Here is a 24,393-nt window from a genome sequence, read left to right as displayed (position 1 = left end):
ATTTGATAAGTCACTCAATCGCACCCTCCTGTCATTTACGTTTTCAGACGGCTTTGTAAGATTCACGACGCTGATGAGGTCTCTTAAGGATTCTTCTTCCCACGCAAAAAGATTTCGCCTCCAATTGAAGGCCCATCTCCACTCCCCATTCATCCATATACCCATTTCTCGAACAAGATCTTGTTTCTGTGTAGACAACATGAATAATCTGGGAAAGCTAAGTCGAAGGCTATTCAACTCTGCCCAATTATCAAACTAAAACCTCGTGTGAGCCCCATTTTTTGTACTAAAATGAATATAATTTAAAGTTTAACGTGATATATAAGTTAAAATAATGCATGTAAATTTAATAGTATGATATTCTCTTGCGGATGCTACTGTCAGTATTCGATATTGGGTTGTTTATAGCACTACTATACCTTCCCAATTCATTGCGGGTTGATTATTTGTTTGTATCGGTGCAGCTTGCGATGTATTTGGAAGCCCTCGGCCAAACGAGTATTTCACCGAGAGCCAACAGGAATTCCATTAATAATAAACCGTTTTAGGAGACCCTTGGTATAGATCGAACCTATCCTATTTTTACCTAAAATAAATGATTGTGATTATTACAGTGTTACTGGTGGTGGATTGGTTACTCCAAAGGCATCACCTGTGCATATGAACAGGGGCGGACGCAGAAAAATTCGACTGTAAGGGCTGAACTTCACTATATATTTTTTCATGGTTAAACATAATATATATATATAATTATACAATATAAAAATTGTAAAAATGGCAAAATGCATATATATTTAATACGAAGTAGTCCAAAATATATCTAATAAAAAGAACATGTCATAGCTGCGGTTTTACATCTAAAGCGGTGGCAACTGAATTCTACGTGTTCTCATCGATTGAAAGCGTTGCAAGATTTTTTCGTTATCAATTGTTGAAAACAGGTCCTTCTCAATGTACACAATTAAACTATCATTCATCCACTCATCTCCCATCCGATTTCGCAAGTCGGTCTTGATAGTCTTCATTGCAGAAAATGCTCTCTCAACAGAAGCAGTAGCAACAGGTAAAACCAATGCCAACTCAATAATCCGATAAACCAACGGAAAAACCAAATGCTTACCACTTTTGACCATTTCCGTAGCAACATCTCCTAAGTTGCTTAAGGCAGCAAATTGAGGATCACATCGTACATTAGCAATAAAATTACTAAGTTGAAGTGGAAGACGTGAACACTCATTTGCAGAGAAGTCCTCGTGATATAAAGTAGCAAGACGGATTACTTGATCATCATTGAATCGAGAGAAAGAATTTCTTGGATCAAGACATGATATGCATCCTAGCAACTCGGTGCTAGCTTCAGAAAATCGATTATTCATCTCTTGTATAGTTAAATCAACAACCTTGACATTGCAACCATATTAACATAAATAATGATACAAAAAATATATGTATAGAAGACTTGAATGAGAATATTATAGTACCTGATTAAAAATCTCTACACGATAATGATGCAAATTCGTGATCAACTCTGCTCCATACTTCTTATAGCCACGGCGTGGTATGATTTCATCCATATCAACTTGTGAGATATTATGCAATTCACAAAACTTTGTTGCTTGATCATGCATGTCTTCCCATCCATTATCTCTAAAACATTGCAACTGATGTTTCACACTTTGGATCAAAGATATGGCTTGGATAATATTTTGATCTTTCTTTTGCAAGGAAATGGACAATTCATTGGTTATTCCCAATAAATGTTTCATCAAATGTTTCATCATAATTATCCATCCTTTCAATCAATCCTTCAGTGGTACTTCTGTTATCACGGAGAGTAGCATCGTCACGTACAACTTCCAACACTTTCTCAACCGAAGACCACATAGAACATAGACGAAGCAATGTACAGTAATGTGAGCCCCAACGAGTGTCTCCAGGTCTTACCAAACTAGTTTCTTGATTTTTACCTCTTCCACTTATGACTTCTCCATCATTAAGTTGTTCAACTAATCTTTCATGTTGCAACTGCCTAAGTTGATCTTTTCTCTTGCAAGATGCCCCGACCATATTCACAATCAGGGAGACATAGCTAAAAACATCCTTCACAACTCTAATACCCTTGGCAACCGCAACAACAATCAATTGGAGTTGATGAGAGAAACAATGAATATACATGGCATATGGATTTTCTTGCAATATTAAGGATTTCAATCCATTAAACTCACCCCTCATATTAGAAGCTCCATCGTATCCTTGCCCTCTCACTTTAGATAGAGATAAATTATGCTTCACCAATAAATCATCAATAGCACATTTCAAAGTATGAGAGGAAGTGTCAGTTACATGCACGATCCCAATAAATCGCTCAATCACATATCCTTCGTTATTCACATATCTTAAAACAACTCCCATCTGCTCCTTCATTGAAACGTCTCGAGCCTCATCAACCAAAAGAGTAAAAACTTTATCTCCAATATCATTAACTATGGCAAGTGTGACCTCAGAAGCACAAGCATTTGCTAATTCCTTTTGAATTCGTGGTGAATTCATTTGATTGTTAGCAGGAGCATTTGCAAACAAAGTTTTGGATACAACATCGTTAAGTTCACTAAACCATAGAAGCAACTCAATAAAATTACCTCGATTTAAAGAACTACTTGACTCATCATGTCCACGAAACGATAATCCTTGCTTTAAGAGAAACCGAGTCACATTCAATGAGAGTGTCAACCGAATGCGATATGCAACTTCCATCTCACGAGTATTTGACCGTAATATACTTGCCACACTGTTCCTTTGATCTTGAAAAGCTTCGAACTGAATTCTAGCATGATTATGACAACTATTCACGCCTCCAACATGATAATTGAATCTTTCTAGTGCATTTTTCCAGTTGCTACAACCTGTCTTTGTAAAAGCATCGTCTGATTGTCGACCTCCTTTATCTGATTTCTTGAAAAGGTAGCACCAAAAGCAAAAAGTTGCATCCTTTGATACACTATACTCTAGCCATGTATACTTTTTAAACCAAATATCTTGAAAACTTCTTTCTTGAATACCATATTTCTTTTTTTCATACTTATGTCCAATTGGTTGACAAGGGCCCTTATTCAAGTACTCTCTTCGTACTCTATCACGAATTGAAACATCGAACTCTTCAATTGGCTTGCGTTTTCCCGGATCACTAACAATATCATTCAAGTTCAACTCGACTTCCCTTTGGGGCTGATTTTCCATTGCTTCAACAATGGGTTCACTTGGAGAAGAAAATTCATCCCGACGCTTTTTTTTAAAGAAGCGTTCCATCCTCTACGGTCAACCTAAGCAATAATGATCGATGTACAATATTAGTTTATATCCATAACTCCATAAGATACTATAACTCCATAAGATACTATCAAGTATCAACACTCACTAACATAAACGGTATTCTATACGACAATCACAAATATTAGCTTGAAACTAACCATTGTTATAAATTTTTTGGCTTGCATCTATTCTATCAAAATTTTACAAAAACAAGAAATAGAATATAAAATTAACAACTTTAATAAACTCCTTACCTCACAATTTGTGTAGAATTTGAATATTAATTTCTCTAAAGTTTCAAAGGCTCAAACCCTCCTTTTACAAAGTATCGTTGTCCGTTTCTGTATCGCCGCGCGCAGCTCCATAAACTTCATAAAACCCTTCTGTTTCTCTTCTTTAATTTTTTTAAATCTTATAAATGGGTGCCACTTAAAATTCACGCACCTTTTACTTAAATTTTAATTAAAAAAACGTGTCCACTTTTAAAAAGTGATAGTAGCACTTTTAAAAAATGCATTCTCCTTTTTTTTAAAACAAGTCAAAGAAGTGGGGTCCATTTGACTTACTTTTATATTAATTAATTCAATTAAACTCATCTTCTTCCTCATGCTTCCTTCCAACGCCATGGTTACAATTTTCTCCACGGGTTCTTATTTTTTCTTTCTTTAATTTTCAGCCCCTTATAATTATTCATCCCAAAACAATTTGTTCTTCAATAGCATTATTTAGTAAGGGCTTAACATAGTTTTGTGAAATTTTGAAAAATTTGAAAGTAGAAAAAAAAAAAAAAAAAAAAATTGGGTAAGGGCTTCAGCCCTACCCTCTGTCAACGTGTGTCCGCCCCTGCATATGAATCCACATGTTTCTCCAAAAACACTAGATTACTATTGATACCTTATGACATCTAATTATAAATTTGTCCATTTTGTGACACGTATCTTCTAATTATTTTCATAATTCTGTTAACCATGTCCATATGCATGCTTCCTTGAATCGGCCATCATTTGAGATTGATATGGTTTGATGATAGTAAGAAATTCGATTAGTTTCAAGTGAAAAATAAAAAAGAAAAACTAATTTGACTACTGTCCAGCTGAATACTCAAACTTACATGTTTTCTAGTCGATTGAGTTTGATTTTTATTAATTGAAACAGAAAAGGCTTTGTTTATTTTTTTTTTTTCAAGAATAAAAATTAATTTTAGACATTTATCTCTAAAATTGCTACAAAACTTACGGTTTTAAAAATGTAGATAAACGAATTCAACACGTAATCATTTTGGTCTCATGTGCTTTTTATTTTCATTGTACTATGTACCACTATCATTTTAAAAATTATAATATATCTTGAAATTTTCTATATCTACTAGGCTTTTTTTTGTATTATTTACTAATGTGTCTTATCTAATTAATTAAGTACATACAGTATTTATTAAATCTGTGTTAACAAAACACGAATAACTTATACTTAGGGGAGACTAGATTGATTAGGTCGCATCAAATTTTATTTACTTGTAGTATTATTATTTGTTTGGTTAACTTATACTATTCGAAGGCTAATCAAGTTAGTTAGAATTGAGAATATAATCAATATATACGCGTTTTATGCCCAATTGGAAATAAAATAACGTAAATACTTATATAGAGATGAAAATATAAGAGTTTAACTTATTGGATGTGTATGTACATCAAACAAACAACACAATGTGACGCTTAAAATGAAGAGGTTCATTAATTAGGCCAACAACGTGATTCCATCTTCATTATTCTAAATTTCTAACTACCAACACTTTTTTTTTAGAATTCTAATTGTCTAACACTTGATTGAAGCAAATGCCAAATCGATCCTCATTACATGATTAACTAATTGTGTGAGTTAATATCAACATTAATTTTCATAGCAGCATTCTTTTCTATTAATGCTCCAAGTCAAAGATTTTCAAATTCGAATCTACCAATTTTTAAATTTGATTTGATGTTACTATTACCAAAAAATGGGTTGCTCATTGATTGGTCCATGCCTTTATATTTTTTCGGCCTTGTAGTTGTAGATATGTATAACATAATTATGAAATATCAATATTTTAAATATTAAAGTATGATACTACTACTATTTACTAAAAACAAGGAAAAGCATACAATCATATTTATTATCTTGAAATTTGAAGGTGCAATGTTTGGCCTAGAGAAGATGATTGCACTTTTGCACAAGGCATAAATTGCATTCAACAATTTTCATGTATTATGAAAAAGAAATAAAACTTAATGCGTAGTGAGTATTTTGCACTTGCAAGGATAAGACAGTTGATAGAAAATGACATAACTTAGAATAATTTGTCTATTCCTCCCATCGTTTAAGAAAAAAGAGTATCGATTGATTCAATTCCTATTATCATATGTCTATATGTGTATAATGAAAATTTTGAAGAAGTTAAAAAAAGATATTACAACCAGTAGTCCCATCAATATCTTTTTTCTACCCACACGACAAAATATCAGTGAAAACAATAAACATTTTTCTTTTCCCTTTTTTTTTAAGAGGGAGTGGTAAAAAAGATTATTTCTCATAAATGTAAATTCCCTTTAAATAGTCAAGCGTTTAATATGAGCAAAGATTATCGGAATAAAATAAGTCATTAATGTTCATTCACTCATTCTATTCAGGGACAATTATCCGTTAAATCATTATTTTCATGTCAATCGCATAACTTTTAATTGTAAGGACCATTGGAATAAATCATTAATGTTCACTTTCCCTTTGTATTTAGGGATATTTTTCATAAAAATCATAATTTTTCAATCACTTTTGAAACTAAAATATAAAATTACAAATTTTCATTTTACATATTCATAATGATCAATATTGAAAACTTTAAGCAAAATTAAATATGATAGTATAACAACAAAGCGACATCATTATATTTTGAGTATTAAAATATGACAATGTATTGAAGACGGTGTGATTTTGTTAATTGTTGTCATATCATATTCGATTTTGCCATATTGATTTCATTTTTTACTAGTATTATGAAACAATTGCAACAAGTTACAACCAAAAATTGGTTTATTTGAGAAAAAATATAATTTATTTATATATTTAATTAAAAAGTATAAACATAGGAGTATATAGTATAGGGAACGTGCATAATATTATGGTATTTGTGTATAATTTTTTTAAAAAAATTCAATCATAAAATATAATTAATGCATATTTTAATTCAAATTTGAAAAATAATAGAGAAATAATTCAAATATAAAAATAAAAAATTGAAAATGAGGCCAAAAACTAATAAAGTGTTTTTAATTTGTTAACTAACTATATTTATTATTTTAATATTTAATTAACACATCAAAATTACTAATATAATTGTGTTTTGGTTGTACAAAATTTGGTTGTTTATCATTACTCAAAAAAAAATTCTATAATTTTATAGTTCAATTGTAATTTAATGATCTGGAGTCCATCAAATGATTAAATTTAAATGACAAGCCTTCTATTTATGTACCTATATAAGATAACATAAACTAGGTAGTATTAAAATTGGTAGTAGCATTGATTAGATAGATGGCCCAATTGGTAGACCTTGATTGACATATTAAGCGATAATGGATTTAATTATAGTACATTGTTGATTGGAGTTGCTGAAATAGTAGTTTCAATATTATAAAGATATTCCCTCTTTTGCCCTTTGTATAGAATTCGACCCAATTTCACGCCATCACAATATTAATGTGGCAACCACTTTCCTCAATTGGATTTGTAGATTAAATGACACATTATTATCACTCTTGCGAATTGATATTGCATACATTCTTTCAAATAAAAATGAACATATATTAATATAATGGATTATGTCACTAATCATGAAACACGATTATTTTAATTTTTTAATTAGTAGATACAGAGAAAAATAATACAATAGATTTGATTGACTAAACTAGCAATAATTATTAATTTACTTTTCTAGCTTCTATTAAAATAAAGAGGATTCCATCCACTCCTAAATCTGTGATTTATTTATATTTTCCCCCATCAAATCGTACACTGTACGAATGACAATCGTCTCATCTCTAATTGAAAAAAAGTCACTATTATTATTGCTATTATTATACGAATTGATGATGAGATAATAATTAAATATATGAAAAAATGAGTGCATAAAAAGAGTAGTAGTAGTACAGTAGTAGTTATTAATGGGTCACACATCACTGTAAGGGGTCCAGTTGTATTAGTATAGGCCTACCTCCCACTTCAGACTTTTGACCCGATTTTAGATTCCTTTTGCTGCTAATTTTACTCGTTTTAGTCCATTCCTTACAAAAAAGCTAAATTTATCTTCATTTTACCCACATCATATATAACACTAGGTGACTGTGAAATACAAATGAATTGGAATTTTTAGTATTCAAAGCCCTCAAAATAGTTAGGATATAAGAGAGTAAGTCAAGCAACTAGGCGGCCTCAAAAGAGAAAAACATTTTTCACTATGATACAGACATTAACCAAATTTTTTTGACTCTGCGTTTCCTAGAATTTTTTTTTTTTTTTTTTTTTTTGTATGGGTTGATTCAATTGGGATAGGATTGCCATGGTGTGACCATATTTGAAATTCAAGAGCCCAAACAAATTTTTATAGTTAACAGAATAAACTTAGCAACATTAAGATGAGAAAAAGTGATGGATATCTGTTTTAGAACTCAGGCCCATTGAGAGAAAATCAATATAATATAGCCCAATACGCATAAAAGGGCAAATTGCCTATAAATCATAAAAAGTAGTTAAATTCTATCCTGTTCCACGCTTTACAAAATCTGAAAAATAAATCACGAAAGAAGAAATTATCTCATACTTCCCCTTTTAAGCAAATTATATACTGATGTGGGTTTAAAACACATGAACAAAACTTTTGTTTCAAACTTAATTAGATGTTGCCGTTCTATCCAACGCCGTTTTATCCACGTGTTTTAAATCGATTGTCATATTGTGCAATTCTCGCCGAAATAGGGAAGGATGAGTTAATTGCGAAAATTTCATCTTTTATGATTTATATTTCAGATTTTGAAAAGTGTCACCTTTCGTGGTTTATTTGGCAATTTACCCTAAGAGCATCCGCAATGGTTAATAGGCCAGCCATTCTCTCCTCTGCCACGTCAGCAACACTAAAAAAACCACCTGCCACGTCAGATTTAGGCCAGCCATAGGCCAGCCGCAATAAAAACAATTCAAAATATACTACATTTACGGAATTAAAATTGCGATATACGGAATTAAATTTACGACACATATACGGGAAAAATAATCCATTCCATTAAAAAAAAAGTACAAAGATTTTAGAAAAAAAGTACATGATTTTTTTTAAAAAAAAAAGGGCTTCAACACCCGAGCCCCGCCACTCTCTACTCCTCATCGCCGTCGCCGTCGCCCTCCTCGTGGCCGTCGCCGCCGCCGCTGCCGCCACCCGTGGTATCTGAGCCCACGTCGGAACCCCCCAGCCTCCTCGTCGCGATCTCTAAATCAGCACGCATGCTCTCGAGCATCTCGAAAAGAATCCTCTTCTCCGTGGGGTCAGTGGCGTTCTTCCACTCTCGGAAGACCTGTAACATCTGAGCCCGCGTTTGGTTACGCGAATGGAGAGTGTACGCGAGTGGGGCGGCTGGGAGGGCGGAGGACTGGACCTCGCGGGGCGATAGGGGGGATCCGCCCCTCGCAGCCCGCTGCGCCCACTTCTGTCCAACCGGGCGGGGGCGACCAGTAAATGAAGGAGGGGATGGAAACTCCTCAGCATCCGGGGGGAGGTCGTGAGATCCGCCGCTGCTGCCGCTGTAGTCGCCGCTATAGTTAAGTCGCTGCTTCTTCGGCCACCTAGCGTCGCACCCCGCCCGGAACTTCTCCGAGTCCTTCAGCAACAAGAAGCACTCCCAGAAGGTGAACTCCTTATACTTCCCCTCCAAGGGGAACTGACTCGCGGCTATCCTCCGGGCGTCGTCCTCAGTCTGCCCACTTTTGAGCTGACGGAGGGCGTTGGCGTACAAATTCGCAAAACGGCCCACTGCGGCCCTGGTGCGTTCCCACCCCTTCCGGACCTCCTCGTTGCTGAAGTCCTTCCCGTGCGGGCAGTGCCTCTTATAGGCAGCACTGATCTTCGCCCACATGTTGACGACCCGCTGGTTGTTCGCAACCAGTGGATCGTCGCACACCTCCAACCACCCCTTGGCCACCCCGGCGTACTCATCCTCCGTCCACTTCCTCCGGCCAGGGGCAGCGGGCTGCGATGACTCGCCGACCGCCTTGCCCTTCCCCTTCCCCCTCGTCTTCTTCTTCGGCGCAGCCCGCGTCGCTGGAACGGGAGTATCATCTTCCCCGAGATCGATCCCCATATCGTGCAATGACAAAAGGTCATCGCCAGAGAACTGCGTCTCCACTGGGGTCGACGTGTGAGACGAAGCCGTCAAAAAATCAAGCGAGGGCCGATATACCGCGTCCCCTCCCGGTGACCCCTGCACCCCCCCGGCATCCCGGGATACATGCCGTGCAGCATCCCCCCCGGCATCCCCCCCTGCCACATCATCCCCATCATCTGCTGCAACATCATCTGCTGCTGCATCTGGGGCATACCCCCCCACCCGGGCGCTGACTGCCCGCCGCTCCCCTGCCCGCCGCCCGGCATCCCCCACAACATACCCCCCTAGTTCCCCCCCATCGCCCCCCCGGCGCACCAGCCATCATCCCCATCATCTGATTCCAAGGGATGTTAAATCCCGGGCCCATCTGCCCCCATCCAGATCCCACGGGTACTGTGGGAGTCTGAGAGCCGCTCGTCGCTGGACTGGACTCGTTGTTGTGATCCATCACTCGATGATGCTCTTGAACAGAAAGTTAGAGAGAGAGAAAACTCGTTAAAACAAGTGGTGCAAATGAAAATGAAACGAAAATCGCGTTTATATATGATTTTAAAAAAAAAAAAAAAAAAAAAACGAAAATCGGCGCTGGCCGATCGCTGGCCGATCGGGCCTCTGCAATGGCGGCTAGCCGATCGGCCAGCGGATCGGCTAGCGACGAGCGATCGGCCAGCCCACGCCGATGCGCTGGCCGATTGCAATGGTTCGGCTAGCCGATCGGCTAGCGCGACGAATCGGCTAGCCGGTCGCTAGCCGACCATTGCGGATGCTCTAAATAAAACACCAGATCGAAGCACGAGTCAGGATACAAGCCTACAAAAGAAAGCTATTTACTTAATGGGATAATAGGCATTCTCCAGAAATCATTATATACCATGTATTTCTATGTGAATACAAAAATATGACACACATATACAATTACTTATACATGAAAACATGAAATCTTATCTTTTACACTGTCTCAAAAGAAGATGTCAGTTTGCTTAGACTGTGCTTTGATGTCTTTCAGCTTCTTCAAAATGTTGGTGAAGTAATCCTGCAGATATTTCTCTAGTGAGCTAATGTCCTTTGCATCCACTCCGAGAAGTTGGTACGTGTCGGTCATTGGGGCAGAGAAGACTGTGTCACTGGTCAGAACCTACACAAGCCATCAAAGACAACGGGAGAATTCATGCCAAGTGCGAAAGTACTCCGTGGTATGGATGGAGAACAAGGAAAGGTTGTACCTCTGAGAATGCCAATCTATCAGCAACATCACTGGTCCATTCAAATAGGCGAGTTAGCTGACGAGTGAATCTCAGAACTGATACTGGTACAGTGGTAACATTTGCATCTTGACCAGCAAGCCTCTCACACAAGGTTATCACCTGAGATCAACAAGTTCATGTTAAATTCGGTTTTACCATTAGGGCGCAGCCATAGTTTAAAATGTGTTTCCTTAAACCTTAATGGATTTATAATATGGTCTACCTCTTGGGTTGTCCATGCACGAGGTCCAGCAAATGTAAGAAGCTTTCCGTTGATGCTCTCATTGCGTAGAGCTATAAATGTTAGTCGAGCGATATCCTGCTCAAAATACAACGATCATTAGAACTCTAGCAATTTGTATATTAAAACAAGTTCACTACAATAATTACTTGGGTATCCATGTATGCGATTCTTGTAGGCGCATCAGTGCCCCAAACAGATTTCTCTTCGAGTATGGGTACTGCATATTGTCCGATCAGGCCCTGACAAAAGGGGAACCACCATTCACACCATAAGTAAATGATAGCATGGCATAAAAGTGTTGCCACTAAATCATCAAACAAGAATTTCTAAATCGATCACAAATTTTATAATGCAGAAAATACATTGCCTAGTAAGAGTAACAATTCAAGTATATGTATTCAAGTGTTAAAGATAGATTTCTTAAAAAAAAGAAAAAAAGAAAAGATCTACTTCATAATAATTTCCCTTAGTCAATCAAGTTGCATTGCAACAAGAGAAAGCAAAGGGACAAAAAATTATCATATAAGTGAAGGCATCCACCTGCATGAAACCACACAGTCGGATAACTACGTGGTTTAAGCCTGAATCACGAAGAAACTTCTCTGTGCAGTACTTGATCTCCATAAGTGGAACCTCAGGATGCTTGTCACAGTTGTGGATGGAAAAGAAGATGAATTTCTGGATTCCCATGGCCTTTGCACATTGAATAAGAGCAACTTTTCCTTCCCAGTCTACCTAAAAGGAACAAGTTTAACTAACTTAGTGATCATGAGCAGATATAAAGTTAACAATGATCTTACGGTTTTTATGGGCTCCTCCGGACGTCCTGTAGCACAATCAATAACTGTATGTACCCCAACCAGTGTTGCAGGTATCGTCTCAGGTTTGCTCAAATCTGCCTGCTCAAAAAACTCTATTCAATTTGTCATATTTTAACATCCAACAAACCTAACACTTGTTTGGTTTTTTCACCATTTTCTTCCCTTATTTAAAAGTCTAATTCAAAACTCCATGGAGCAAACACACTTCCATAGCATAACATATCACACAATAAAGCTTAATCTGTTCAATAATGTAAAAAAACACACACACTTAACAGCAGGAAATCACAGATACTAGATGCTAATTGCACAAGGAAAGCTAAGACAGTTCACAACAGAAGACATGCTGAATTTGCAAAAAATGAATCAGGACGTGGAGAGAGGATTGATTACATTGACGACAGTTGCGCCCCAATCGCGGAGGAAATCAGCAGGGGCGGGGCGAGGGCGAACTAGGCAGCGAACATCATAGCCTTCATCTAGAGCTCTCCTCACAACCTGCCTGCCCAATGTGCCCGTGGCGCCCACAACCAGTATGCTCGTCGGCCTGACCGGCGTTCCGGGAGCCAAATTCACCGCCGCCGGCGCAGCCTGTGCGTTGCAAGTAATCACGGCCGCGTTGCCCCTACCTAATGCATCACAGATGGATCGAAATAGGGCAAAATTGACAGTAATTGAGGTGCGATAGTGGAATTAGAATTGAACATATACCTTTAGTAGTGAAGGTGGAAGAGGAGGTGGAGGCAATGGCATCGGATGATAAATTGCGGCGCCATGAGAGTGAGGCGTGGGAGGGGAGGTGATGCTTGAGGGGGGCGGATAGCTGAGCATGGAGAGTGGAGACCATGGTGAAAGGTGAGGCGAGGTCACTCTCTCTGCGTCTGCTTTGATTGTATCAGATGAGAGATTGAACAATAGATGTCAAAGTTGCCACGTCCGCAACTCACCTAACAAACTTATTTCATCCACCATCATCACATCACTTTTGCAAAATATTCTTCTTTATCCATTTTTGTGAATTCTCTCTCTTTTATGTATAATTGAGTCACTCAATCGCGATAGGATTAAGTTATGAGATTATTTTTGCTGTGACTAATTATCATGATAGAATTAAATTATGAAATTATTTTAGTTGAAGGGAAAGGCTATGACTAATTATCATGACACTACCCATCTAAAATTAAGTTGTGGACCAAACATGATACATATTTAATCATGAGATTTAATCTTGCCAACCGAACGCTCACTAAATAGATAGAACAATTAATTTATAGCCAATCAATTGAAAATTTATTTGCTAATGGTTATGGAAAATCCATTGGACAAAATTATGAGCATCTTTTCAGGAAAAATAACAGTTGTAAATTCCGCCAACATTTAGCTTTTATAAGCTTTCCTATCGCAGTTGACAGAAGAAAGTTCTTCTCGAGGGTGAAGAAAGAATCAAATGAGGGCTCGGACACCTAGTTGCTGCATTTCTCTGAGCTTCCAAGTCGAGTAAGGAGCACCCTCTCCCGCTTCTTCCGGGTCCAACTGCTGCATAGCCCAAGCATAATATACGGTGTGGATTGTATCCTGGATTTTCAACGTATGTCGATGATGTCAAAAATATGAAATAGCAACCAACAACATTACATTGAAGATTGTGTGTGAGGTATAGAAAAGGGAATAAAGTGATAACATAAGCATAGGAGAACTGCAGATCTTACCTGGCCACCTTCTGTTATCGCGCCTTGTCTATCACGAACACAGTAGACCTGCTGCGTCTGGAACTGTGACAATATGGAAACCAGTATGTGATTAGATACAAAACATCATAGCTCACAGGGAGCTCATCCACGAGATTATCCATCAACAAGAAAATAAGATCACAATGAGTAAATGGTGTTTATAAGGGGGTATTAGTAAGAATATGAGTTCTTACTGCCACAATGATTATGGGAGAATCTCCCATCATTTTGGTCTCTCGGACTTCAGCATCTGATACATGTAAAATCTGTATGAAAAAAAAAAGGATTACTACTCCACCATACTGACACATGTAAAATTTGTATGAAAAAAAATTATTGCTACTCCACCATTTATTAGCAAAGGTGGAAAAACTCGGTGATTAGAATGGGATTCACCTTGTTATCAAAAAAAATTCCTTGGGTTTGCAAAGCTTGATGCTCTGCTTTACACCTCTCAATTACATGGGAGCTACAATACTTTTCCAAAACTTTTGCATCCCCCTGTATATCAATGCACACAAATTACATCATGGTGAAGAAGAAAAATCCACCAACATATTGCTCAAATGGTTATCATGGTAGAGAAGTCTATATGACAACAAAATGTCCAAACAAAATTACAACAAAATATTATAAGCACCCCAATCTATATACAATCAACTCTATATCTGAGCAGTATCAAGACTTACCTTGAAATAAGCATTGAGAACTGGTCTGACTGCTTCTTGAACCTCAGTCACAAACTCAGGTAAGGAAAAAGTCCTAACAGAAGAAGGCATTTCAGTTATAATTTTCTTTTTCAGCAAAAGCACAAAATGAGGAATGCAGTCTTACGGATCCCTGCGCCGAATCTCTTTGAATGACATGGCAGCATCTGATTCTCCAAGAACAGTTTCACTAATACTGAAATACAGCAATGAGGATTGTCAGTTTTGCAATGGTTGATATTGCAACAAGCACTACAAATAATGACAGACATACTCTTGGATTTTGTGAACTACTGGATGATCACTAGTCTCCCATCTCTCACGCATATCTTCAGCAATCTGCAAATTAAGCAACAAGATTTGACAGTTACTAAAATCTTCCGAAGAAAATGTTTCACATGCAGGGGGAGTTTGTCTGTTTCAAGCTCCAAAATACCTCCTGACTCTTCTCAATGACAGGTTCGCTAAACCCACTGACACGCTTAAATACAGGATTGCCTCGCATCTGAGGAATTAGAATGTATCATTAGGTTATGGTATACCACGAGTGAATATTATTAGCAAAAATGAACAAGTATAGCAAATGACCTTATTCTTGAATGCATCCCATTTCTTACTCCATGCTGATTGCTTTGTAGGGACCACAACAATATCAGTACGAGTACTTTTTTCAATTTTTGCTGAGGGAGTGGGAGTCGAAGAAGCATCATAACCAAGACGCTTTCTCCTATTGGGATTGCCTTTTAATTCATCCTTCACAATGTCATAGCCCTTCTTTACCAAGTCAACAGGTTTTGCTTCTTTAATCTTGTGGAATGCTGATGACATCTTGGGAGACATTGAGGAGACACCAGATTTGACCCTGTCAAATAGGGACTCTGCACCATCCCCAGATTCAGACTGTTGTTGCTTTTCTTCACCAGATGAAGCATTTGTTCCATCTTTCTCATTTGTGTTTCCACTAGCAGCACTTCCATCTTCTCCTGCTGGCTTTTGCTTTCCAAAATCAAGTTTTTCTTTTACCTGAATTAAAAAAAATTGATGAATTTGTATATGTTGCTCATTCACTGTTTATAAAAAATACAATGCCATTATCACACACCTCCTCTTTTGCAGTCGAAATTTTTTCTTCTACATCAGCATAAACCTTCAAGAAAAGATGAATATCAAATATGCATATAAAATGTGCAGAGTTTCTTACTCAATCAGTTATAGCATGAAGTAGAAAAGATGAATATCAAATACTGCTACTACCCTCCCAACACAAAAGGAGTAGTTCAAACTTTCCACTTAAGAAAAAAGCTGCCAATAATACTTGCAGTCGCCAATTTATTCCAAAAGAAAAGTTGTACGTATACACAGATTCATGAACTTAATTATGTGGCGGGCATAAGAACATGATAAAATTAACAAGTTTAACTAATAAATTAGTTACCGCTTCCGGACTTGCCTAACCACACTCGATAACACCCATACAGATGAAATCATAGACATATTCTCCTTTACCTATCAGTTATTTTGAATGGGTAAGTAGGGAGATTAATTCAGAATGTAAGAACCATAATGAAGAAAAGGGGTAGAAATAAGCATCCTGGGAATGCAGGGGCCACTAACAAGAATAACCAAACATGCTTCCAATTTTTAGTTCAGCCTTGTTATCTAAATAAGGGCAATGATATTTGCACACCCCAGAAATAGTTCGTAGAAGTCAATTTCCATGCTTGCTGGTGCAACTTTGGGATTTGATGCTTCTGAACAGCCATAGTAATATTTATACCTTCTTCGCCTTCACTTCAGCCTCCGTCAATACACCATCTACATGCTTCAACAGCTGCTCAGTAGTCTGCTTCGTTCTGCATTTCGCCATTTCACCATCTCAGCCCCCAGTGGTAGTTTCTGCCAGCCTTGACATACAAGGGTATGTCTCAGCCTCTATATAGCAAAAATAAAAACCCAACCGCCAAAAAAGGCAAATATGTAGTAACACTACCTCATTTGCAGATTCTCAGTTACCCCTTTGAATTCTTCAGCTTTCTCTTTCATTTCCTTAATAGATTTCTGCAACTCCTGATTTCTAGGTAAAAACAAAGAAACCAAATTAATTTCAAGAGGCAGAGCCAGTAAGCTTTTGACTGTTTCTCTTAAGTAATTGTAGCTTAAAGAGTTCAAATCTCTCTCATTCAAAACCTTTGAGCTGATAAAATCAATCTACCAAAAAATTGTACTAACACTGTCACTAATCCCAAATTGTTAAGCTTAGTCATGCAGCTTATTGTTCGTTAATTACAAACCTATAGAAGCATTTAACCGAAAAGGCAACCCTACCAGGGGAAAATGAATTAAATACTGTATAACTAAAGTGTTAAATAAAACAGCTGCATTCAGCGGAAAACATGAAAAACTGATAATATGATAAATCCACGACCATAGAAAAACCGAATTAAACCAACATGTCATGAAGCAATTCAAAGAATCGTGAGTGAAGAGAAAATTACTTTTCAACTTCCCCTTTGATCTTCTTAGAGAATTCATTGAACACGCCGAAGTCGCGCCTAAACAGGTAGGCGTTTGGAGGCCTCGAAACCTGCATGAATTGCCCCAATTCAATACAGCAATTGCGACGGAGAGGCAACAACAAACACAAATAATAGCACAAACCTGCTGAGGTAATAATAGCTGCCGATGAAGAATAACACGCCTCGACAAGAACAAATCTCGGGCGAGCTTTCTGGTGGCCATGACAATCTGCGAAATCTACAATGTTTGCAGATTCAATTTTGATGTGTGGGAGAAATGGGAAAATGAAGGAGGGTTTCAATTAGGGTTTTATGGCGATATATGTGTCGCGGAATACGGAAAAGAAAAAAACAGATAACTTAGGGAAGAGGAATTTGCCCTAAGAGCATCCAAGTGAAAGCCCTACTGAGAGCCCTAGTGGTTGACAAGTGAGCATGCCCTATTTTTCTGCAATGGTGGAGCCCTAGTGGATGATGCCCTATCTCTTATCCATTTTTCATTTCAATTTTAATGTTATTTTTTTTATATTTTCACATATTATAATAGAAAAATTAAATACTAAATTAAATGAAAATCATGCATTACTTAATTTTCAAAAAAAAATTATAAATTATATATTTAATTTTAATTAAATAAAAAATAGCAAAATATAAATACAATATTATACAACACAAATAAATTTAAATAAAACACTTACATTAATCGAATAAAATGAGTAAAGTAAAATAAAGGTCAAAATAAAAAAAGTATGTTGAGTTTGGGACTTGAACACACAATCTCTATAATTTTCCAAGATATATTTACCATTTGGCTAAACATAGATTATACATTGAAATCAAACAAATTTTTACATAAAGCAACAAAAAACTCTCTTTTAAGTGTAAAACTAATTGTCCCACATCGAAATCACAAAGAAATTTGGAGTTGAAAACCTATCTATAAAATTATCATTTGTCCCTCATCGAAATCACAATGAAAGTTGGAGTTGAAAACCTATCTATAAAATGTTTACTCAAGTAATGCAATACTTGCTCATTTAGTGTGAAGGATTATATTCTATAAAATATATTCTTTCACTAATTCACAGATCCTTCTTTTAGTATGGATCATTGTGAAATTATAGTTTTTATTTCAAGTTAAAAAATGATTTTTTAATTTAAAAATCAATTTTTTAGAATTAAAAATTGGTTTTTATAATTAAAAATCAATTTTTTTATAAATTTTTTTTTAAGAATGGACTCGGGTGTTTTGTCGCAATGGGCGCCCGATGTCACGTTCGATGGATCGGGCGAGAGATCGGTCGCGACTGAACTCTCGGTCGCGCTCGGGCGTGACCGACGCCTACAATGGATGCCCGATCTCGGCCGATCGGGCATCCATTGTGGATGCTCCTCATTTTTTAGGCCATTATGTGTTACAGTGTATTTGAGCTATCTCCAAGGGAAAGCTAAATGGAGAGATAAAATTATATAATTACCATATTTATTTCTTTCTTTTTACGAAAAATCATTCTCCAAAGGGAGGTATTTGTGAAGGTATTATACCTTCTTCCATTTTAAAGAGGTATTTTTATGTAAAATTTTATAACTACCACATTTGCCTTTTTTTTCATGAAAAATCATTTTCAAGGGAGAAGGTATTTAAGAAGGTATCACACTTTATGTTTTTTTAATGCATTTTGTACTATTATTTTATATTTAAAAATCATTTACCTTTCTATATACCTTTTTCCTTTGGAGTATATTTCTTTTGGAATGCTATATTTCACTTTTTGAGAATTATATAGATAATATACCTCTTTTATTTACCCTTCCTTGTTAAGAGCATCTCCAAGGGGAAAAGGTAAGTTGAGAAGTTATATTTCTCATTTACCTTCTCAAAAAGGTATTATACTTTCTTAAAATGTAATGAACTCCAAGAGAAGAAGGTAAATGAAGAAGACAAACACAGATAACTAACTTTTTACCAATGTTTTAAAAACCGGACCGGCAAGCGAACCGGTAAAGCTATTGGTTCACAGTTCAACTGGTCAGATCGGTGCAACCACTGATTAAACCGTTTTACTGTAGCATATATAATTAAATATATATTTTATAAATATATCTAATTTATTATATAATAAAATATAGTTTTGATCAAATTCATATATATATTTATATAATTTAATGAAAAATAAAACATTATTAAACTTAATTGAAGATAAGTATAATTAAAACTTAAATTTAATTAAATATATATATGACAATATTGAAATTTAGTGTAATAAATTACTATTAAAGTTTATTAAATAACAAATTTAATTAACATATTTTATTTACTATTAATTATAATGAATTAATCAATTTATAAAAATAATAGTTAATCAAGAATGAATGAAAATTTATTCATTGATTATAAGAATAATTAAAGTTATTGTTATATCACAACAATTGAAGTGGTGGAGTGGTAATGGAGTCGGACTTACATACATGAGGTCTATGGTTCGAATTTAATGGACACAAATTTTTGAAAAAAAGCTGAAAATGTCAAAAATCGGTGCAACCGGTTCCCGGTCGAACCGGCCGATTCATCCGATTCAAAACGGCTCAACCTCTCGGCGGACTAATATGGTGAACCGAACAGGCATGGGCACCAGTTCGCAGCCGGACCGGTCCGACCGGCCGGTCCGAACCGGTTTTTAAAACACTGCTTTTTACCTTTTCTTCTAAGAAGAGGTAAAGATACCTTCTCAAAATAAAAGAAGGTATGATACCTCTCCAAATACCTTTCATGAAATTTTATCAAGAAGAGGTAAATATGGTAGTTATTTCTCTTTACCTCTTCATTTATCCTCTTCTTTCGAGATGCTATTAGACTATTAGTGCTAGTGGTAAAAAACATAATTCTTTCTATTTTACCTTTGTTTTATTATTCAAAACATAAAAATACAAAATATGGAGCTAAATTAATATACTTCCTTTGTCCGTCGTTAAAAGTCTCGGTCAGTTTTACGCACTCGTTTTATAAAAATGATAATAAATAGTTAAAGTGGAGAAATGGTAAAGTAATAATGGCGAACGGATGGAGTATCGATTAAGTTAAACAAATGACACGGGAAATAAATTTAAAAGTACTAGACTAAACATTTATACTATATTTTCGACTTTTGAAAATGGGAGTATAAAAAAAATTCTGAACTATTTCAAATCATGATGATTTGGATATTCTATCATTTTCCTTTTTCTAAATTCAAAAAATTAGTATTTTACAATCCAAATATTTGTGAAATTATTTCCGTCCATATTTAGAGCTTGAATAGGGCTGTCACTACTAATTATCGGCTAAGCATGTTTGGTAGGGGTGATAACTCATCTAGGGATGAAAATCCATGAACAAAAATGTAGATGAGTTATCATCCCTACCAAACATGGCCTAATTGTATTTCTCAATTTTGTAATCCAACTCGTATCCATCATTAAAGAACTAAAAATATTAGAAATGAGTCACTCATGTGTGGGCCGAAATGGCTTATCGGACTTCCTTCATGTGGCAAAAGAAGAGATAAAATTCATTATCGACTTAGGTATGCTCTGAAACCATATTAGAAATGGACCACTCACACCTTAAAAGACCTTATATAGATAAGGTAGAATATCATCATCCCTTAGTTCTTATGGGTTAGAATCATCATCATATATAGATGAGCTAGAATCAGCATTATCCCTTAAAAGACCTTATATAGATGAGCTAGAAATGGATCACTCACCCCTTAAAAAAGTCTGTTCTAATACCATATTAGAAATGAACCACACACCCCTTAAAAGGCTTTAACAAGGGGAAGGGTTGTCCATTCTTATATAGATGAGAAAGAAACATACATAGTTTCTATATAATTTACCCTTCAAAAATAGTATCGCGAAAATGCAGCTTGAGCTGCATAATAACTTTGGGTAGCTAATTATTCAATCCAAACTCTATCAACTTAATAATAAAGAAAAAAAGAAAAATCTTCATTCTTTTCCAAAAAATGTTCTATGTACAAAGTTGTTGCTGCCCTACCTAGTCACATATTTATGCTTGATTTCACTGTGTAATCAAGACCAAAATTTGTTGTTGATCAATTGCTATATATTATCTATCTACACTACATCTACTCTGATAGAATCTCATCTAATTCTGGCTGATCACTGCTTCTTAAACCAGAATCTCTCCTGTTAGGCACCACTTTATCTTCCTCTGCATATTCTGTTTCAGACGGATCTTGCTCCTCATCTTCCTCGTTTGATTCGTTGTTTCTATCCACCTCGTTTCTTGCTGAATTCCCACGTTTCTGACATATGCAGGGTAAAGGGTGTTCGTGGAACTCGCCCCGCCCTGGCTTCACCTCATTTGGCTCTCCCATGAACCCAACTTGGGATGTCCGAATATGTGAGGCGAAGTCGTTCCATGACATGTTGTGTCGATCATTGAACAGCCGGTAGAGCTTCTTGGCATTAGGCCTAATTGTTGGCTTGTGACCAGAGTATCTCCTACAACAATATGTCTCATTTGTCATGAAGCCACATTATCAAGAATAAAAACATAAGAGCTTGCTTATGCTTATTAGTTATTTACCTCTTCCCAGCAAGAATCTTTGCCATGTTTCCATTGTTGTTGGCGACAAACACATCGCTCTCGTCACAAACAATGAAATCCAACGCAGCCATTCGTGAAGAATAGGACTGGAACTCAGCAAGCTCCTCTTTGCTAGCAAGAGTCTCTTTAGTGTGGATGTTGGGGAAGAGGGCTTTGAGAGGTGCCAGTGTTTCCTCACCTCCGTATACTTCTCCTGATGCGACATATAAATGAACATCATTGCCAAAGCCTAACGCTCTCAGCATCAGTCCGACTTCCTCAGGAGTTAGAGGGCATTTCCCATGCCTTCGCTCCTTCTCGGGATTCTTTGTCTATTAAGGCCAGTTCATATCAGTGACATTTCATACAAGATTGTACAAGGAGGCTAGACTAGACTTACATGCAGCGTTTTCCACCTCTTTCGTATTGAAGCTAGCTCTTTCGTCTCTTTCACTCCACCCCCATAGTAGCAGCCGGAGAAAGCTAGCATATCTGGTTCATATCTGCAGCATTGTTTGACAGGTAAAGAGACTCTATAGTAGATTAATACAAACTTAATGATAGGAACGCACTGGATATGCTATATATACCTCAAATGCAACGCGACATAATGGTTGCTTTTCGCTCTCATCCTTTGGGACAACTTCATACCCATATCTTGAATGGGAGAAGTGAATATCAAGGCATGGTAGTTAACACGGCATCTTAGCTTCTGCAGATCCATATCAAGCCTATTTGAGAGCCTGTAATCGAACTTCGTAAGCTGAACTGCCTGTACCTGATGACATCCAAAACAAAGCATATTTGCTTCCCTTCAGTCTTTTGATAAATTGAGACAATAACACTCCTTAACATGGTCAAAAAACAAACACCTACTCGCTTCCTCTGATAGATGGGGACAATTCGCGTCTCATAGCATTTCTTATTGCACTTCCTCGGAGAACGGGTGGTTATGATTTTCCCTGCTGTTTCTGGAAGCTGTGCTACAATTTTAACATCTTTGGCGAGATACTTGATGAACCAGCCAACGTTGAAGATCTCAGAGAAGTTGCTTCAAGAAACAAACATCATTTTCTTAAATTAGTCCTGATGGCATGATTTTCAAGCAACGATGATAGCTATGATGTTTAATAAACCTTGCATCCTTCCAGAATGACTTCTGATCCAGCTTAGGAACAACGAGGGTCGCGTTCAAGATGTACGCTGCAACAACAGCATCTACTATCTGTCACCACAAAAATTGAGATAAGACGATGAAACAATGCATAGGAGAAAGGGAGGCAAACTGATGCCTAAATTGAGTAGAAATTAACATGAGTCTCCTTTTCGATATCTCTCTTATCATACTCTATGAAAATGATACAAATGCAGCGGTTTGTGAATAATCAAAGCAAAAGGTGGAAACAAAAGAGATAAATTACCCCTGTTCTCTGCTGATTTAAGCCTCCGCTAGTTGAGATCAACAGATATCTACGAGGTTCAGTTTTCATCGCTGCAGCTGCCAAGCATTATTAATTACAAAACGAAATTGAAAACATTTCCCCAATTTAAACCAGAAATCTGAAATTCTACATAGCCAAATACAGAAAACAGGACATTGATAACAAGCTTAAATGGAAAGCAGGCTTGACGAAAGCTTTAATTTGGAAACGTGATTGATATTAGACTAAATATGTTTGAAAAGGAAAGTTTATCATCAATTTTGGCGACGAGATGAAATCGGGTGCTATTGAGGAAAACAGATAAATTTATGAGGGATGGGAGATTACGTCGAAAGTCGTTGCTCGCATTGCTGCACCCGCAAAATAAATTCGATTGATTTGAAGTCCAAACATCGCGCCCTATGATTCCTCCACTCCTCTACAGTTTCATCAACTCGATGAGAGAGATAGAGAGAGAACAAAAATGATTGCAATTAATATCGACAAACTCACCGGAACGCGGAAAACGTTCTCCTTCTCAGCATTTATGTGGATTCCGACTCTGTTATTGAACTTCACGACGAAAAAAGAAAAACAAATTAAGCTGAAAAATAAAATGAACAAATTAAAAAAGGTTTAAAAAAATCTCCTAAAATTACCGATGTATCGAGAATGAGGCGGTGGTGGTGGCCGGCATGGTCGGAGACCGGAGGGGAGAGGAACAAAACGACGGCGAAGAGGAGGAGGAGGCAGCCGGATAGGGCGGAGAAGAGAGGAAAACGGCGGCGGCGGCTGTGGTGGCGGAATACGAGGCCGTGTAGAATCTGAAGGCCGATCAGCTCATCTCTGTGAGGCTTTTTCTTCATCATGCTCATGGCGAGAGAGAGAGAGGAGATTGAATGAAGGAGGTTTTGGCGTGGTGAGGAAATGCGGAGGATTTCTGATCTGCTTCAACAACAGCACAACCAACTTCAAAAATCGCAGGAGTTTCGCCTTGTGTTTCTTCTCCCGCAGCAACGACATTGTCAAGATGTTTTCTTCTCTTTTAATATTTGCAATTTGGCCCCACTTTTTTGTGGTCGTTCAAATATTTTTTCTACCATTAAAATGTCTACTAATTTATATTGTAATCTATGTTTAACCAACTAAGTTTAATTGGAACTTCATCGTCACACATGAAATTATGAAATAAATCAAATTCCAATATCTCATCAAAATTGACCTCAACTATGATTCGGCGTTGCCATGACCGGATTTGATTTTCACGTGATTTCACTATTAAATAGGAAATGGTTGTGAAAAATACATTTGCTTGTTAAATTTGTTTTTATTGTGGATTTGGTCCCCTAAATTATACAAGTATTTGAATTATTGATATCTAAAATCGGTGATGTCGCCAACAAATC

General features: G+C 36.7%; 4 protein-coding genes and 1 pseudogene across 7 annotated transcripts; all 5 read right to left on the bottom strand.

Moving 5' to 3' along the window:
• Positions 1-766: 766 nt before the first annotated feature.
• On the bottom strand, positions 767-1,463 carry LOC148926779 (uncharacterized). Its single transcript, XM_089058585.1, has one exon. The coding sequence runs from the start codon at positions 1,374-1,376 to the stop codon at positions 858-860; it is 519 nt and encodes a 172-aa protein (XP_088914711.1). The 5' UTR covers positions 1,377-1,463; the 3' UTR covers positions 767-857.
• Positions 1,464-1,472: 9 nt separating this feature from the next.
• LOC148926778 (uncharacterized) lies at positions 1,473-4,149 on the bottom strand (annotated as a pseudogene). Its single transcript, XR_016130783.1, has 2 exons — positions 3,564-4,149; positions 1,473-3,320 (listed from the first exon to the last, which is right to left on the bottom strand). The product of XR_016130783.1 is annotated as an uncharacterized LOC148926778 (transcript).
• Positions 4,150-10,513: 6,364 nt separating this feature from the next.
• Positions 10,514-12,986, bottom strand: HCF244 (NAD(P)-binding Rossmann-fold superfamily protein). Its single transcript, XM_048085198.2, has 8 exons — positions 12,731-12,986; positions 12,413-12,648; positions 11,999-12,097; positions 11,739-11,933; positions 11,345-11,437; positions 11,178-11,273; positions 10,934-11,074; positions 10,514-10,845 (listed from the first exon to the last, which is right to left on the bottom strand). The coding sequence occupies exons 1-8, from the start codon at positions 12,864-12,866 to the stop codon at positions 10,669-10,671; spliced, it is 1,173 nt and encodes a 390-aa protein (XP_047941155.1). The 5' UTR covers positions 12,867-12,986; the 3' UTR covers positions 10,514-10,668.
• Positions 12,987-13,270: 284 nt separating this feature from the next.
• Positions 13,271-17,320, bottom strand: TIM44-2 (translocase inner membrane subunit 44-2). 2 transcript variants are annotated; one of them, XM_048085196.2, is made up of 14 exons: positions 17,115-17,320; positions 16,952-17,040; positions 16,447-16,530; positions 16,234-16,309; positions 15,559-15,603; positions 15,045-15,479; positions 14,893-14,961; positions 14,731-14,795; positions 14,584-14,652; positions 14,439-14,511; positions 14,146-14,250; positions 13,944-14,015; positions 13,729-13,791; positions 13,271-13,594 (listed from the first exon to the last, which is right to left on the bottom strand). In XM_048085196.2, the coding sequence occupies exons 1-14, from the start codon at positions 17,193-17,195 to the stop codon at positions 13,463-13,465; spliced, it is 1,458 nt and encodes a 485-aa protein (XP_047941153.1). In that variant the 5' UTR covers positions 17,196-17,320; the 3' UTR covers positions 13,271-13,462. The 2 variants fall into 2 exon arrangements, with proteins under 2 accessions (XP_047941153.1, XP_047941154.1); XM_048085197.2 differs by lacking the exon at positions 17,115-17,320 and having other exon boundaries at positions 16,234-16,360; positions 16,952-17,002.
• A 3,621-nt stretch (positions 17,321-20,941) lies between these two features.
• RHS17 (root hair specific 17) lies at positions 20,942-24,063 on the bottom strand. Of its 2 annotated transcripts, none has more exons than XM_048083658.2 (10): positions 23,647-24,063; positions 23,501-23,560; positions 23,336-23,426; positions 22,988-23,058; positions 22,703-22,791; positions 22,443-22,617; positions 22,157-22,344; positions 21,967-22,069; positions 21,567-21,898; positions 20,942-21,481 (listed from the first exon to the last, which is right to left on the bottom strand). In XM_048083658.2, the coding sequence occupies exons 1-10, from the start codon at positions 23,860-23,862 to the stop codon at positions 21,103-21,105; spliced, it is 1,704 nt and encodes a 567-aa protein (XP_047939615.1). In that variant the 5' UTR covers positions 23,863-24,063; the 3' UTR covers positions 20,942-21,102. The 2 variants fall into 2 exon arrangements, with proteins under 2 accessions (XP_047939615.1, XP_047939614.1); XM_048083657.2 differs by having other exon boundaries at positions 22,988-23,064; positions 23,647-24,062.
• Between the last annotated feature and the right edge of the window lie 330 nt (positions 24,064-24,393).

Source organism: Salvia hispanica, chromosome 5 (genome assembly GCF_029641045.1).
Source record: "Salvia hispanica isolate PSC_SH4W2 chromosome 5, Shi_PSC_v1, whole genome shotgun sequence".
NCBI classification, from domain to species: domain Eukaryota; kingdom Viridiplantae; phylum Streptophyta; class Magnoliopsida; order Lamiales; family Lamiaceae; genus Salvia; species Salvia hispanica.
Note: the sequence above shows the minus strand (reverse complement) of the source record. Positions and strands in the feature narration are given on the sequence as shown.